The sequence below is a fragment of the Hypanus sabinus genome, chromosome 2, assembly GCF_030144855.1.
Source record: "Hypanus sabinus isolate sHypSab1 chromosome 2, sHypSab1.hap1, whole genome shotgun sequence".
Taxonomy (NCBI): domain Eukaryota; kingdom Metazoa; phylum Chordata; class Chondrichthyes; order Myliobatiformes; family Dasyatidae; genus Hypanus; species Hypanus sabinus.
Window position 1 is genome coordinate 155,789,083 of NC_082707.1, and position 18,098 is coordinate 155,807,180.

Below are 18,098 nucleotides of genomic sequence, written 5' to 3' on the forward strand. Positions count from 1 at the left end.
AAAGAAAAACAATAACAGAGTGCAAAATAATGTGTTACTGAGAATGCAGTGTGGGTAACCGGTAAAGTGTAAGGTAGATTGAGGTCAAGGGTCCATCTTATCGTACTAGGGAATTCAGCAGTAATCCCCGGGTAGAAGCTGTCCTTGAGGCCAGTGGTATGTACTCTCAGGCTTATGTTTCCTCTGTCCAATGGAAGGAGGGAAGAAAAGAGAATGTCTAGGGTGGGTGAGAAGGCAGTGAGAATCATGAACAGAGTCCATGGAAGAGAGACTGGTTTCTATGATGTGCTGAGCTGCGCCCACAACTCTCTGCTTCCAATAAAAATTGGTGAGGGTTGATTGGGGGGTGGACATCCTGAATTTCTTAGCCTCCGGAGGAAGTAGGGGCACTAGTGAGGTTTCCTGGCCATGGCATCAACAGGGTTACACCAAGATGTACTGTTGGTGCTGTTAATTTTTAGAAATTGGAAGCTATCCACTCTCCTGATCTCTGTTGATGTAGGCAGGAAATGTAGACCTTCCCCCTCCCCCTCCTGAAGTCAGTGCTCTTTAGCTTTGCTGACGTTGAAGGAAAGGTTGTTTTCATGACACCATGTTAATAGGCTCTCCTGTCCTTTCTGGAGGGTATTCCATCTGATGCGAAAGACTGAGAGATGTAGCTATCCGTGCTGCTGCATTCTGATTTAAACAATGACTTAATGCTGCAATTGGTTCCCCTTAATGCATAGTTTCCAAAAAGAGTTGCTTTATTGACCAGTTTATGTAATCACCTTCAGTAGCTGTTAACTTAATCTATGTCAGATTATATCTCTTTTATTTCTCCCTTTCAATGTGTGCTAATGTCATTGTGCTAAACTTGTTCTGTGACATTTGTATAGTTTGTTAATTTATGTTAACTTACTGTACATTTGTCATGCACTGTGGTACTGCCTCAAAAAGCTAATTTTCATGAAATTTATATTCTTGGTATGTATGTCGATGATGATAAACTTGAACTTGGTTTTCTTTGATCCATTTCTCAGAGCACAGAACCGGCCCTTCAGCATACATTGTTTTAAGGTGCACTGAGACATTTTTTTTCATTAATTACAGTCCTTTTTTGAGTTTGCAATCACCATTGAAATTAAGTATTTTACTGCAGCAAGTTCAACAGAAATCTGAGCTTTAACTGAGAATTAATTTTTCATTGTCAAGTATCTAACAATCTCTCTGATTATTCCTTTGGTTGTGTTTAGTATCTCTAATCTTTGTGCCCTCTGTGCACCGCCTTTTAATTTCACATCCTTTCATTCCCTTGGGGATTACAACATGTCTTTTATGTTTGATGCACCATCAATAACTCACACTGAGACGTAAGGCGAGATATCGGCTTTTATTGACTGGAAGAAGGAACCAGGAGTGAGTGTCTATCATACAATGTCGTGGAGACTGAGGCTGAGCGTCAGGCCGCAGATCTCCTTTATACAGGGGCCTGTGAGAGGAGCCACAGGAGCAGTCAGCAGGGGCATGTCCCGACAGGCACATAGTTCACCACAGTGTTCTTAATTTCATTCATATCTTTGAATCACTGCAGTGCTTGCACTATTTATTACTGGCAAATAGAATGTCTCCCTGACAATCTTGCAGTGATAGTTTCAGCTTTATTTATTACTCTTATCAAGCATCCATGGAAAATAATGTCAATTGGATGACAGACAGCGGGGGACAAAATGACAGCCCCAGTTACAAATGCCCAAACCACTTCTCCTTGTGGGGAACGACTTAAATTATTCATTTTTTTTCCTGAGGCACTTGCAGGTACCTTTCTTTTAACCAATTTGTACCTGTTCTATAGTGTGTATATGCAGTATATATTTTAATTGTGTTTCCTGAATTAATGTGCATCCAGCTTGCTTCATGGGTACTAATGTCAATCATCTCACATACAACTGGTGGAAATTACACCATGACATTTAGGGTGACATATGCCAAGAAACTCCTGACTGAATTACCTGAGTGATGGAATGAGACTCATTTTGACTGGGGAAAGCCAGTTTTCAATCATGTGATGGAATTGAATTTCTAAGCTATAACATGCTGCCTTCTACTGTGCTTCCGATGCAGGTTTCTGTGAAGACACCAGAGTTCCATGTGGCAATAAGTAGAAAATTGCAGTATAAATGTTGTTTCTGTCGATCTTTGCATAGCAATGAGCATTTAAAAATACTTTCTTCAGTGGTGTGTGTTCTGTCCTTAGTTGTAATGTTCTTTATTCTTTGCAAGGCTTGGGAGTGAAGGGCTTTTTTATCTATGTAGTGCTGCTTTTACACTGCACATTTGGGGACTGTTCGCAATACTCACTAAATTGCAATAGAAAAAGGAAATTACTATATTGTGTACAAGTTTCTGAAAGCTGCTTGGAGCCTATCTTATTTGCCTATGTTTGTAGGATTTTTTATTAACAAATTTGTGGAATAATCTCTCTCAATTTGTTATTTTTGCACATTTCATTTGGAATGTGGTTTTGAGGCCAGGTTTTCCGAGATAGTGTAAGGCTCTATGTATTTTGAGCATAAGTTTTATGTTAAGCCATTTCAGATAGAATGATTTTCTTTTATCATAACAGTAACCACAGACTCGACAAAAGAAATGCTATCTATAACTCCTGCAGAACTGATGCTGCAGCATGCTGTAACACCAGGTACAAAGATAACCCAGGCAATTACAGCAGGAACCACTGCACTGCAAACCATATCAAGAAAAGCTAAGAAAACTTCTGCAGGAGCTTCTGATTCAACAGATAAAACATTGCAGTTAATCTTAACAACATCTGGGCCATCTGCGGGAGTCACTGTTCCACCATCAAACTCGGAAGAGGAACTTGAATCAGAAGGTACAAATATTTTCATGATGCAGTACTTGTAGCATCAATTGAGGGAATAATAGTTTAAAATATTGAAAACATGAACATATATTCAATCAGGAAGAATACAAAGGATTATGTGCTGATGAATAAAATATAATCAAAATGTCTTTTCAGCAGTTGGAATAATGTTCTGTTTAAATTTAAGAATAGAGTATTTATGAAAATTAAGAATTTTACTCTCCAGTCTATTAGTTCTTCCCTGTGAACTATTTATTCTAATGTGCTTCATGCCTTAATTTAGTGTGCCCAAATCAATGCACTCACTACAATTTGGTACATAGTCAACCTGCATAGTTGTGTATATTGTACAAACTGTATTGCTTAATCTTCAGTTATAATAAACCTGCCTAGAATTTCATTATGCCTAATGAAATTTTAATTCAATATATTTATAATTCATTGGTAATTTGTTTGTTATTACCTTGTCTAATGTTATGCTAATTTATATTGTGAAATCAAAACAAGTTATTTTGTATTTATAGCAGGGGCTAGTGCAACCGCATTACTGCAACAGGAATCAGTAGATTTGAGAGAAAATATATCTGCCACTACAGCTGGATCAAGCATTGAAACAATTCATGCAACATTGCTAACATCTGTCACAAAACCAATGGGAGTAATGATAACTACATCTTCAATTTCACCACCACCTGTATTAAGAGATAACATTCTATCAAATTCAGGAGTAACTACATCACCATCTATAAGACACTCAGAACCAGCAACATACATGCTGGACACAGCAGAGTCAGAAGGTATGATAACTAACTTTGCCAAGGGATGGGTTTAACTTTACCATACATGCAAACCTTAACTGCACATTCTGAATTTTGTTCCACTTTATACATTCATTTTTTTCTTTTCCAGCGTCTTATAAGTCTATGAGCTGACTTGTTTGCCAATTCAACTGTTGCCACTTGTCCTGTTTCATTCATAGTTAATTCCCTGAATCAAAATGGATTTGTATCATCCTGTAATCCATCAAACCATTAGTTTCATATGCTTTTCATGTCTTGTCATTTGTTTTTTTGTTTCTGTCTCTTTATTATTATCAGCTAGCCATTTTCTTGGAGCTCTCCGACTCACAGTCACCTTCTATCTACACTTCTGTCATCTCTGTCCTTGTACATCCTGGATTCTGAGGCACCAATCACTGATTTTGGAATGGGAATTGGTTTATTAATGTCACCTGTACCAAGATATAGTGAGAAGCTTTGCTTACATACACTTCATACAGGTCAGTGCATTGAGCTAATACACAAGAACAATGCAGAATAGAGCATGACATCTACAGAGAAAGTGCAGTACAAGTAAATAATAAGGTGCAAGGACATAATGAGATAGATTGTGAGGTTAGCAGTCTGTCTTATCATAGAAACACAGAAAATAGGTGCAGGAGTAGGCCATTTGGCCCTTCGAGCCTGCACCGCCATTCAGTATGATCATGGCTGATCATCCAACTCAGAACCCTGTACCTGCTTTCTCTCCATACCCCCTGATCCCTTTGGCCACAAGGGCCATATCTAACTTCCTCTTAAATATAGCCAATGAACCGGCCTCAACTGTTTCCTGTGGCAGAGAATTCCACAGATTCACCACTCTCTGTGTGAAGAAGTTTTCCCTCATCTCGGTCCTAAAAGGCTTCCCCTTTATCCTTAAACTGTGACCCCTCATTCTGGACTTCCCCAACATCGGAAACAATCTTCCTGCATCTAACCTGTCCAATCCCTTTAGAATTTTATACGTTTCAATAAGATCCCCCCTCAATCTTCTAAATTCCAGTGAGTATAAGCCTTGTTGATCCAGTCTTTCTTCATATGAAAGTCCTGCCATCCCAGGAATCAATCTGGTGAACCTTCTCTGTACTCCCTTTATGGCAAGAATGTCTTTCCTCAGATTAGGGGACCAAAACTGCACACAGTACTCTAGGTGCGGTCTCACCAAGGCCTTGTGCAACTGCAGTAGAACCTCCCTGCTCCTGTACTCAAATCCTTTTGCTATGAATGCCAACATACCATTTGCCTTTTTCACTGCCTGCTGTACCTGCATGCCCACCTTCAATGACTGGTGTACAATGACACCCAGGTCTCGTTGCATCTCCCCTTTTCCTAATCGGCCACCGTTCAGATAATAATCTGCTTCCCTGTTCTTGCAACCAAAGTGGATAACCTCACATTTATCCACATTAAATTGCATCTGCCATGAATTTGCCCACTCACCTAATCTATCCAAGTCACCCTGCATCCTCTTAGCATCCTCCTCACAGCTAACACCGCCGCCCAGTGTCGTGTCATCTGCAAACTTGGAGATGGCTACATTTAATTCCTTCATCTAAATCATTACTATATATTGAAAACAACTGGGGTCCCAGCACTGAGCCTTGCGGTACCCCACTAGTCACTGCTCTTGTGCTAGGGATCTATTTAATGATCTTATAACAGCGAGTACAAACTGTCCTTGAACCTAATGGGACATGCCTGAAGGAAGAGGGGAGACGAGAGAAGGTCCAGGGAGGGTGGAACCTTTGATTATGGAGCCTCTGCTTTACTGAGGCAGTGTGACAGGCTGGGCATTATTGACAGAAGTATGGGCATGGCGGACAGGCTGGTTTCCCTGATGAGCTGAGCTCTGTCCACAATTCAGTGTAATTTCTTCTGGTCATGTGTGTGTTAATGGCCATAGCAAGCCTTGATGCATCCAGATAGGTTGCTTTCTATGGTGCATTGATAAACCATGGTGTGGGTTGATGGCGACATGTCAAATTTCTTTGGACTCCTGAGGAAGTTGAGGCACTGGTGAGCTTTCTTGGCACTTGATATCTTTCTTGGTATCACTGTGGCTGGACCAGGGCAATCTATTGGTGATATTTACTCCTAGGAACCTGAACTTGACCTCAATCTCAACATCATTGATTTTGTTGGCCAGGTCTCCAAACAAATCTCTACTCTGAGGTAAATAAATGAGGGCCTGAATGGGAACCACTTGGAGCCTAGTCAGTGATGACCAGAGATAAGCCTTGGTATGCCACTTGAGCACTGTGAATTATTTACACACAACAATCTTTGAAGCTGGAGGGGCAGGAGAGGTTGGCGGGGTGGAAAACACTTGGTGAAGAGCATAAGAATGAGGAGCAGGAATAGACCACATCCCTTCAAGTATCTTCACCATACCATCTGGCTTTTAATCAATGTAGCATTTTCCTGCCCTGTCCCCTACCCCTTGATTGCACCAGTATTCAGGAAACATTGATCACTATTTTGAATGTAAGCAAAGAGTGGCCCTGTGTAATCTTCTGGCTGCAGAATTCTAAAGATACATCTCTCTATTAATTTCTTTCTTCTCTTCTCGATCCTCTAATACCCTTACTTTATGATTGCATACCATTTATTTTGAGATTGGGAATTCAAAATAATCTTCAACTGTTTCTCAAATGCTTTGGTGAGTTACAAAATTCTAGAAACATTTACCATTACAAACAAAAGAACAAAGGAGATAATTACTCTGGAGCCTGGCTACCCTACCCAAGTCCAGCTACAGTGCGTAGATCGGGTTCAGATGAAGCCACGCGGTGTTATCAATAAACAAATTCTCTGTTGTTCACTGCAGGAAAACAATGCACATGATTTATTGTGGAGTGGGTACTCTGTACTGTGCTGAATCAGGAGAGAATATGGGAGCTGAGGCAGGGGCAGGCCCTGAGCCAGGCAGTTATGTGCAAGGAAAGGCCCCAGATTCAATGCCCAGAGCGAAGTCCTTCGGAAGCTAATGAATCTACGAAGCTCTGAGCCACAGTGACAGCTCTTCGCTCTGCAGCCTTGGTATGCCACTTGAGGCTGAGTGAACTGGAATTTGTGTCAGTTTGAGTCAGGCATCTGAAGGGTTGTGTGTCTTTGGGCTCTGCTCTGGTTCAGGTTGGGTTTTAATTTATACTTACGTAGATTGCTAAATGCACTAACTGATTGCCTTTTAAATTAACATCATGGAATTAAATGTATAGGGTAATCATACTAAAGCAACAAAAATAAAATGAAGAGTAAAAGTGGAAACATTCTCAATTTTGTTTTCTGCTACTCCGTTTAAATGAATTCCTCTTTTTTTTTTGTTCTTCCACTTGGGCATTTAGGATATTATGTTGCCTCTTCATGCTTTTTATGCTGTTTCACTTCATTCCTGCCTCTCCTATCTTTGTGGTGACCAGTTCTGGTCTCATTAACATTCTTATTGCCATTGACATTTTAAAATAATATTTTTTTTCCTTTTATCCCCCTGTCTTCACTAAAGGCTTTACCATTTCCTCAGCAGGATCCTGTTTATGTATCTCATTATCTTTCTATTCCTGTTCATTATGATAGCTTTATAAGAAAATGGTTCTTCATTTTCTTTCTGTCATTTCCCCTTGTTTGTTAATATATTTTTCCTTTTGCCACACTAATTAAAACATTTTCTTGCCCATTGTCATCCTTTCCATAAACCTTGCTATTATTTGAATCAAACTACTATTCAGTCTTATGGTTTTGAAATTCAATGCAGTGCCTAGTATTTCCTAGCAATGAGCTCTTTTGTCTTACTGACACTGAATGCAAGGTTGCTGCTGCAGCACCACTCAACTAGCTGGTACATCTTGCTCCTGTACGCCCTCTCATCTCTACCAACAATGGTTTGATCATCAGCAAATTTATAGAAAGTGTTTGAGCTATACCTAGCCACACAATCATGGCTATAGATCAGTGGGCTAAGCACACACCCCTGAGGTGCTCCAGTGTTGATTGTCAGTGAGGAGGAGGTATTATCACCAATCCGCATTGGTATAATTGGTGACTTTTTGAAGCTATGGGAACTTCCAACCATAGCAGTGAGAGGTTGAAAATGTCCTGGAATACCCCCCGTCAGTTGTTTGCTCAAGTTTTCAGAGCCGCAAGTAGTCAGTATCCTGGCTAGGCTCATTACCCAACACCTAGTGCAGTTTGCCCCTCACCTTGTTGGACTATTTACATATTGATTTATTAAATCCTCCTGGATTCACCTAACAAATTCTGCCTTGCATAACCCAGTCTATGTTAGGGAAGTTGAAGTCACCTACAACAACAACGACACTTTTTCCTAATCTGTCTGCATATCTGTTCCTCAGTGTCCCAGTGGTTATTGGAAGGTTGTAGTATAATCCCATCAGAGGGATTGCTCTTTTATTTTTGGGCTTCACCCATACAGACTCTGTTGATGAGTTGTCTATTATGTCCCCTCTGAGGCCAGCTGTGGTACTCTCCTTGAATAATAGGCCAACTCTCTCCTTTTTACCTCCTTTTCTAAAACATCAAAACCCTTATTAAGCATCCATTCCTGACCCTCTCTCAACCAAGTCTCTGTTACGACCACAACATCACAGTTCCAGCATGCTTTAAGTTCAATCAATGAAATGCATTTTGGAGGCAGAGTATAAATGTCTCAGCAAAGACACTGACTTCAGATCGTGATTAACCTGTGGAATGGTGCTGAACAGCAATCGTAATGTCATCAAAACTACAGAATTGGTTTTTATGCAGGAGGGGGAAGGAGGATGGACATGTGCTTGTCTATTTTGAGGGATGGATGGTGCAGAGAGTCAGCAGCTTTACATTTCTAGGCGTTAACATATTGGATGAACTGTCCTGGACCCATGCAATTATGAGGCAAACTCACCAGCATCACTAATTTTTTTGTTGGTTAGGGAGGTTCAGCTTGTCACCAAACACTCTAGCAGATTTACACAGATGTACTGTTGAAAGTATCCTGACCAGTTGCACCAGTTGGTCTGGTGTGGTAATTTGAAGATGCAGGAACGTAAGAAGCTGCAGAGACCAGTGGACTCTGCCCAATACACCACAGGCATAATCCTCCCCTCATTCAGCAGTGTTGACAGGAGGCACTGCGTCAAGAAGGCAACATCCATCATCAAAGATCCCCATCATCCCGGCCATGCCATCTTTTCACAGTTACCATTGGGCTTGTGGTACAGAAGCCTAATTCGCAAACCACCATGAATCAACTTGCAAAATCTTAATCATCACTACAGTTGATGTGCTAGCCCAGAGGAGGTTCACAACAATGATCCTAGATTGAAAGGCTTAACATGTGAGGAGTGTTTGGTGACTCTGGACCTGTACACAGTGGGGTTCGGAATAATGAGGGGGATCTCATCAAAAGGCCTGGTTAGAGTGGATGTGGAAAGGATGATTCCATTAGTAGGAGAGTCCAGAATCTAAGGACATAGCCTCAGAATAAGGTAATGCAACCTTAAAACTGACATGAGGAGGAATTTCTTCAGCCAGTGGGTGGTGAACCTGTGGAATTCGTTGCCAAAGAAAGCTGTGGAGGCCAAGTAACTGGGTATATTTAAGGCAGAAATTGGGAAGTTCTTGATTGTTAAGGGTTACAAGGAGAAGGCAGGACTTAATTATGCTTCTAAATGTCTTGTAGTCCATGATCTTATAACTGATCAAATGCACTGTAGTTTTATTAGGTGTAATATTTGGGGAAAAATTGACATACTGGCCCTGATATTTGTCACATGGGCTGCAGTTGGATAATAATCATAGAAGATATGGATAAAAAAGTTGAGATTTAATGCTCATTTAAAAAAGGATTTTACTCTGAAAGTACCAGTTCACATCCATTTTAAATAATGCTTCAATGCTGGTTGAATTGCCTTTTACATTTCTTTATCCATTTTGTAGAGGAAGAAGATAATGAAGATGAGGAAGATGATGAGGATGAAGATGAAGACATTGATATAGATGAGGACAGTATGGATTATGATACCGAGGTACCTTCACTGTCGTATATAACACCTGGAGGTTCCATAAGGGGCAACAAAAACTTGACCAAAATGATGGAGATGTCATATCAACTTCCGGATTCCTTCGAATGGAACCAGCATGACCAAGGTACTAACATTCTTGGTAAGAAAATATAACTTTATTGTGAGTAGCTATTCAAATGCTATTACTAAACATTTTACAGCAGGCTGATGATCTGCAGTTGAACAGCAGGCACTTACAATGCATTTCCTGACATACAGAAGATATACAGAACATTAAAAAAGTGTAATTTAAATCTAAATGAATATTGATTTGACCATTTTAATCTACAAAATCATGCGAGTTTGGATGGCATGGGCCTGTCTCATTTTTTTAGGTCATGCACTAATACAGTGCATAATGAGGTGTTTTGATCTATTTGGTACCTTCTATTTTAATGTTATGTTGATAGGAAGAAATTGACTGCCTTCAATTTTTATGGGTAAGTAGTGGGAATAGGCAAAAAGATTGAAACTTTATGGTAACATGACTTATTTGAGGACACCTACATTGTGGTTGTCACATTCTATGGTTGGACCTACCTCTACATTACAATATCTGTGCTTGTGGTTTGTAGTTTGAATCCAAGTATACAATTGTTATTTCTGCTGGGAGGCAATTCGAGTATTGTACAGTGATCAATCATGACTTGAGAGGCCATGCTGTAATGAATGGAAAACTGAAAGAAATGCACTTCTAGGTTTTGGATGTTGGAGTCTGCACCTTGAAGCAACTTTGAAGAATGGTTATGACTCGTACACATGCACACAATCACGTGCACGTATATAGTTTGGAGGCAAATAAAGTGATGCATCATTTTGAAAAGTTGCACCTTTTACATTTGTTTTTCATCTTGAATGTGATTCTGGAACTGTTGGAGCCTGTGATTTGCAGTTTGGAGATCGTTTGGGTGTTTCTGCACTCTGTAGTCTGAGAGGATTCTGGGAGACAGAGGCAGCAAGCACATGTGAGAAGGCTGCGGGATGGGGCACAAGCTGATGGTCGACTCCATTTCACCGATTGAAGCTTCCATTATGCACCGATTAAAGTAACAAGGGAGTTTGAAACATCAAGACGAATGCAAAAGGTGAGCGCTGGATGCCTGCTGTTTGATCGCTGGGGGATCACTCTGCCACCAGAGGGGAGAGACTGCTGTTTGATCGCTGGGGGATCACTCTGCCACCAGAGGGGGGAGACTGCTTTTGGATCTCTGGGGGATCACTCTGCCACCAGAGGGGGGAGACTGCTGTTTGATCGCTGGGGGATCACTCTGCCACCAGAGGGGAGAGACTGCTGTTTGATCGCTGGGGGATCACTCTGCCACCAGAGGGGGGAGACTGCTTTTGGATCTCTGGGGGATCACTCTGCTATGGGACATGGGAGACTGTCTTTTGATCATCGATGGGATTGTTCTCCTGCTGAGAGGGGAGACTGCTGTTTGATCGCTGAGGGATTGCTCTGTGCCAGAGAGTGGAGAGGCTGCTGCTGTGCCTGCAGAATGTTACCCAGGTTTTCTGCATTTTGGACATGGACTTGGATTACGCCCTTTTCTCAATCTTATAGTTTATTTTATATTCTGTGTTTTTCACTTGATCCTTCTTGTTTATTTGTGTGTGGGGGAGGGGGTTTGGGTGTTGGGGAGTGGGGTTGATGTGCCTGTTCCATTTTTCTTTGTTTGTTTTGCGCTGGGAGGGGGCATTTTGGACGTTGATGATCGTGCTGCCGTTCTTTTCTTTCTTGGTTTTGTGGCTGTCCAGAGAGGAAGAATTTCAGAGTTGTATACTTTGATAATAAATGAACCTTTGAAACTTAAAAGACGAGACATATAATTTCAGCAATGCAGACAGATCTCCAGAAGACGTTAAGTATGAACTCTTTGTATGAAGGCTGTTTAACTGAAGAAGTTACAAGCTCAAAGCCAAGATAATCAGTTCTGCCCACATCAATATAGGTAAACAAGGTATGAAATCCTATGTCATAAGTTTGTTTAAAGCACTGCACTTCATCTAATAGGACATCTAGATCACTGAGATCATAATTCACAGTGCAGTACATCTAATTCACTTTGACACAATGGCTAAGCATCAGCATAATAGAAACTAACATGCAGACAATAGAACATAATTGAGAATTCTAGTAGCTATTGACATTTTTACAGTTCATCAGAACTCATTGGTGGTCATTGCTGCCTTGAGTTAAGGACTCTATTTTTGGACAGAAATAAGGGTAAATGGTTTATCCAGGCCTCAATACTTGAAAAGGCTGAAAAAGAATGGAGGTTCTGCTCTGAGACAGGAGAATAGGATGCAGAGGGTTTATTCTGTAACCAACATAGACAGACCTGTCAAAATGGGAACCTTCTGTGAATTTTTATAAATTGGGCATATTTTAAGGGACAGAATGTATCAATATTTGGATAGACAGGGCCTGATTAGGGACAGTCAACACGGCTTAGTGCATGGTAGGTCATGTCCAACCAATCTTAGAGAGTTTACGGAGCAGGTTACCAGGAAAGTTTATGAAATAAAAGCAGTGGATGTTGTCTACATGACTTTAACAACCTTTCACAAAGTTCCACATGGGGTGCTGGTCTGGAAAGTTCAGCCACTTGGCATTCAGGATGAAATAGTAAATTGGATTCAATATTGTCTTAGAGGGAGAAGGTAGAGAGTAGTAGTAGATGGTTGCCACAGGGATCGGTGCTTGGACTGTTGTTGTTTGTTGTCTATATTAGAGATTTGGAAAATAATGTGGTAAACTGGATCAACAAATCTAGAGATGACAGCAAGTTGGGAGCACAGTGAACAGAGAGGAAGGCTATCAAATCTTGCAGTGCAATCTGGGCCAACTGGAACGATGGACTTAAAACTGGCAGACAAAGTGTAATGCAGATAAGTTTAAGATGTTGAACTTCGGGAGGACAAACCAGGATAGGACATTCACAGTGAACAGTAGGGCACTGAGGAGAGTGGTAGAACACAGGTTCTGGGAATGCTGATCTATAAGTTTTTGAAAGTGGTGTCAAAGATAAATAGTGTAACTAAGAGAGCTTTTGGCACATTGGCCTTCAAGAATCAAATTATTGAGTACTGGAGTTGGGATGTTATTTTGAAGCTGAAGAAGATGCTGGTGAGACCAAATTTGGAATATTGTGTGCAGTTCTGGCCACCTACCTAGGGGAAAGATATCATTAAGATTGAAGAAGTTCAGAGGAAATCTACAAGTTTGTCGACAAGACTTGAGTGATAAGGGGAGTTGAATAGGTTAGGACTTAACCTACTAGATGGGCAGAGGGTCTGTTTCTGTGCTGTAGTGCTCTATGATTCTGGCTCCACACATAAATCTAGAAAACCCATGGCTAGTGTAACAATTAAGAGAAAAATCAACTCCTATGTTAAGTATTCTGAAACACTCAGCGTTTTAGGAACAGCTTCATCCCCTCTGCCATGAGATTCCTGAATGGCCCATGAATGCATAACCCCATGAATCCCTTGCTATTCCTCATTTGCACTATTTGTTTGTTGTTGATTGATTGCAACATAGTAACTTGTTATGCCAGCACTGCAATAAAACAACATATTTCACAGCCAGTGTCAATGACTCTGATGCTGAACAGAAACAAACAGTTGGGTGACCTCACAATGTCAATTCCAATCCCATACATGCCTGTACTTGTGCTAAATATCTGGATGAATCATTAATTATGAAATATGTTACCCTGGGCCACCGATTTCCCACAAAGTACAGAACTTCCCATGTGGTGGAGCCCTCTCTGAGCTCCTTCCACGTTAGTTTTATTAATCGTGATGGTACATTTACGTACTATTTAAATGCCAAATTATACAATCAAAGACCAGCTAAAGTCCTCACACGCATTTCAATTGTGCTGAGCTGAATGAGATTAAATATTCACCATCTTTTCTGGAACCATCAAGACAGAACGTCAGTGAGTGGTAGAGCTGCTACTGCTGCTTTTTGCTCTTGTCTCCCGGGCAACATTCCTTGCATCTCTTCCCCCATTAATTCATCACAGAAAGCATGTCCTGGGAGGACAATCCCCCTGAGGATGCAGGATCAGACTCTCCATAGCTTCCAGGCACCAGCTCAAGCTGTTGATCACTTGGATGAGAAAGAATTCGTGGCAGGTTTATGTTGGCCATCAAATTAATCCCTTTTTATCACAGTGACATATTGTTTTGCAGTCTGACATTGAAATTCTCTTGCCAGCTCGACATTAACAAAGAAGTTATCAGAAGGTTTGAATATTCTTGTCTGCAGCATAAAAGGTGTAATGAAAGGTGTAATGAAAGATATAAAAGCAGATGTTAATCAGTGGCGTAGTTAGCTGGATCTCTTGCTGAATTCAGTTGCACTTTATGTTTCCTCATTCCCCTGTAATAGACAGTAACTATGTAACTATTTTTGGTTACTAATGTGGCTGCACAAATTTGCCACTATAATGTATATAAACATAGTTACAAATTGACATCTTTGTGACCATTCATGTCATTAATTTGGCCCGCACAATTAGTGACTACCCATTGCAAAATCTTACAATGAATCAGAATCAGAATTATGTTTACTTTCACTGACATGTGCCATGAAATGTGCTGTTTTGTGGCAGCAATACAGGGCAAGACATAAAAATAAATTACTATAAATTACAGGTAAATCGTGCAAAAGAATAGCGAGAACAGAAACCTTTTACTAGCTTTTCTGCCAAATCGTGGATATTCACTCATCCATTGTGGGGAATCTTACCAAATTATTATTATAAAATAAGAATTCCAAACTGTTACCTCCAGGGCAGTCATGTTTGAAAAATGGAGGGAGTTAGGTCAATAATTTATAGGGAACTGTAAATCAGTTCAATTCCAGATTTCTTTTTCCTGAGGCTATTAACTTGTTGACAGATACTGCATAGTTACACAGTCCTATATCATCCAGAGATTTATCTGTGTTCTCATTACTTGTTTTTAATTTAAGTAATAAACCATCAGCAGGGGACTCATTTGGGATGAAATTACTGTACTTCTTATTTCTTTCATGCAAGAAATGGGTGTAAACTTCAGGGCCAACTATTCATGCCAAAACATTCGGATTCCTTTAGCTGCTGTTTAAGTAAAAAAAAGTCAAGCCTCATTCCAGAAGTTTGAGTACAGAAAAGCCATTATAAAAGAAGTGCCACACTGTCAGAGACATTCCATTTTTGTTGTGAGTGCATGGCACTCTATTATAGAACAGGTCTATTCTTTCTACTCCTCTGCCAGTATTTATACTCAAACATCATCAACACAGATTATTAGGTACAGATTCAGATTAATTTATTTATCACATGTAATCAAAACATACAGTGAAATGCGTCGTTTGCATTAACAACCAATGCAACCTTTGGGCATACTGGAGGCAGCCCACTGGTGTCGCCACACTATCTGCATGCCCACGGTACTCGGCAGAACCATGGAGAACACAACAAAACTACAAGAATAAAGCAAGTCCCTTTCTTCCCCTTCCCTCCCACAAGGATAGTCCTTGAATCCCAGGACAGACCTCTGGGCCTTCAGTCTCCAGAGACCAGGCTTCGGCCTTCAGGCTTCACCCTCCAGACCTCCAAATACCCAAACGAGTTTTAAATGAGCAAAACATTCGGATTCAGCATTCCAACATGAACCCATTATCATAATTTCATTTAAAATGACATGGTTTATACAACATGCATATTAGTGAGAAACAGGGCCATGTAATTTGCTGGAAATTAAAGCCTTACTCAACAACTGTTCCTCTCCCTACCACCTGAAGATGAAAGGCAAGAGAAACAATGATGTCTTCCGTTCAATCTACAGGCAGGCTCAGCTCAGCAGAACCAGTGAGACAGTGGTGATGAAGCTAGTGGCCTCGGTTTTGCTGGTAACTACACCCTTCAGGGAGAATGGGCAGTTTGCTTTATTACCCCAAAAAAACCAGAACAAGCTGTTTCCTAATATTGCTTCCTTTCAACACTGTCTCAAAGGCAGCACCAATGTTTTCCAATCCTTTCACCCCCCCCCCCCCGACTCACAAACCTTCAGCATCTCCTCCTTCACTGTAGGTTAATTTATGCTTTTGCTATGGAATTTTGCTGCACAAAATTTGTTGTCATAGAAGGTACATAGTACAGGCCCTTTGGCTGCTCCATTTTGTGCCAACCTCTTGATCTACTCCAAGATCATCTAACCCTTCCCTCCCACATAGCCCTTTCACCCAGGTGTCTAAGGGCTTTTTAAATATCCCCAGTATATTTGACCCTACCATCACCCCGGGCAGTGCATTCCATGCACCTACCACTTCCTGTGTAAAAAGAAACTATGTCTGACATCTCCCCCCCCCACACCCCCAACTTCCAACAATTACATTAAAAGTTTAATAAAAACACAAAATGCTGGCAGAACTTAGCAGGCCAGACAGCATCTATGGGAGGAGGTAGTGACGACGTTTCAGGGCGAAACCCTTCATCAGGAGTCCTTAAAAGTTTGTCCTTCTGTATTAGCAATTGGCACACTGAATTAAAGGTGCTGGTTGTCCACGCTTTCTATGCCTCAACATCCTATTCAACTCTCAAGTCTCCTCTCATCTTCTTTTTCTCCAAAAGTGAAAAGCCCTAGTTCAATCAGCCTTTGCTTCATAAGACACGCCGTCTCATCCAGGCAACGTCCTGGTAAATCTCCTCTAAAGCTTCCACGCCTTTCTTATAATGAGGTGAGCAAAATTGAACATAATACTCCAAGCAGAGTTTTCGAGGTCTGTATCATTACCTTGCGGCTCTTGAACTCAACCCTCTGACTAATAAAGGCTAACATGCTATATACCACTTTAAACATCTTACTACCTTGCATGGCATCTTTGACGGATTTAGGGACTTGGATCCCACAATCCCTCTGTTCCTCCACGTGCTAAGAATTCTGCCACTAACCCTTTATTCTGCCATCTGGTTTGACCTTCCAAAGTGTCTCATATCACACCACTCCAGATTGAACTCCACTTCTCAGCCTGTCTCTGCATCTTGTCAATGTCCCACTGTAACCTCTAACAACCTTCTAAACTATATGAAACAACACCAACCATCTTGTCATCTTCAACCTTTCCAACACAGCCTTCCACTTCCTCACCAAAGTCATCTATGAAAATCACGAAGAGCTGGGGCTGGGGTGCCAGAACAGATCCCTGCAGAATACACTAGTCACATTCCTCCTGGTAGAATACACTCTATCTACAACTTGCACTCTGCCTTCTTTGGGCAACCAATTCAGCACCCATGAAGCAATTTCCCTGGATGTTTTGTTGAATACTGCTGGGGGGTGATGGTAGGGAAATGACAGGACACAGCAGCAGTGTCTAGGCCAGTGGAACTGTGGCCAGCTCTGAGCCTCAGCAGGACAAGGGGAAGCCAGGCAAAGTGATAGTGATAGGAGACCAGATAGTTAGGGAGGCAGACAGGAGATTCTGTGGCTGAGAAAAAGACGCCAGACTGACATGTTGCCTCCCAGGTACTATGGTCTAGGATGTCCTAGAGTGGCTGCATAATCTCAAGGAGGAGGGTGAGCAGCCAGAGGTCATGGTTCGTTTTGGCGTCATTGTCATTGGCGGAAAGAGAGAAGAGGTCCTACGCAGTTGAAAGCGGTTGAAAGGAAGACCTCCAAAGTAGTAATCCCAGTGCCATGTGCTAGTCAGGGCAGGAATAGAATGATGGTACAGATGAATGAGTGGCTGAAGAACAGGTGCAGGGGGCAGGGTTTCAGATTCTTGGATCATTGGAAGCTCGTCTGGAGCAGGGCTGACCTGTACAAGAGGGATGGGTTGCACCTAAACTGGAAGAGCTAATACCCCAGCTGGGAGGTTTACTACTGCTACTTGGGAGGGTTTAAATTAGTTTGGCGGGGGATGGGAACCAAAGCGCCAGGTCAGAATGAGGAGGGATGCAGAGGAAGGTAGATGTCAGGGCCAGTAAAAACAGGCAGGAGCAAAGTAATAGATTCAATGTGATGGATAGTTAGAAGTGTGTGTGTTTTAGTGCCAGGAGTATTATGGGTAAAGGCGATGAACTTAGACCTTGGATCGGAACATGGAACTATGACCTTGTGGCCATTATAGAGACTTGGTTGAAAGAGGGGCAACAAGGGGTGCTTAATGATCTAGAGTTATGATGTTTTAGAAAAAACAAAGAGGGACATAAGAAGTAGGTGGTGGAGGGGTGAAGGAATTGTACTACTAATCAGGAACAATATCATTGCTGCATTCAGAGGGGACGTAATGGAAGACTCTTCCATTGAGTCTATAAGGGCAGAACTCAAAAATAGGAAGGGTGCAATCACTCCTAAGGGATT

The 18,098-nt window shown here is 41.3% G+C and overlaps 1 protein-coding gene across 5 annotated transcripts in view; it reads left to right on the top strand.

Annotated features, from left to right (window-relative positions):
* Positions 1 to 18,098, top strand: part of LOC132385306 (armadillo-like helical domain-containing protein 4) — a 105,849-nt gene that overhangs the window by 20,384 nt on the left and 67,367 nt on the right. For 2 of the 5 annotated variants that reach the window (XM_059957327.1, XM_059957351.1), the window contains exons 4-6: positions 2,606 to 2,872; positions 3,388 to 3,660; positions 9,616 to 9,840. In XM_059957327.1, coding sequence (XP_059813310.1) covers positions 2,606 to 2,872; positions 3,388 to 3,660; positions 9,616 to 9,840 — 765 coding nt within the window. The remainder of the gene's footprint in view (positions 1 to 2,605; positions 2,873 to 3,387; positions 3,661 to 9,615; positions 9,841 to 18,098) is intronic. The other 3 variants (XM_059957338.1, XM_059957332.1, XM_059957342.1) reach the window with 3 other exon arrangements.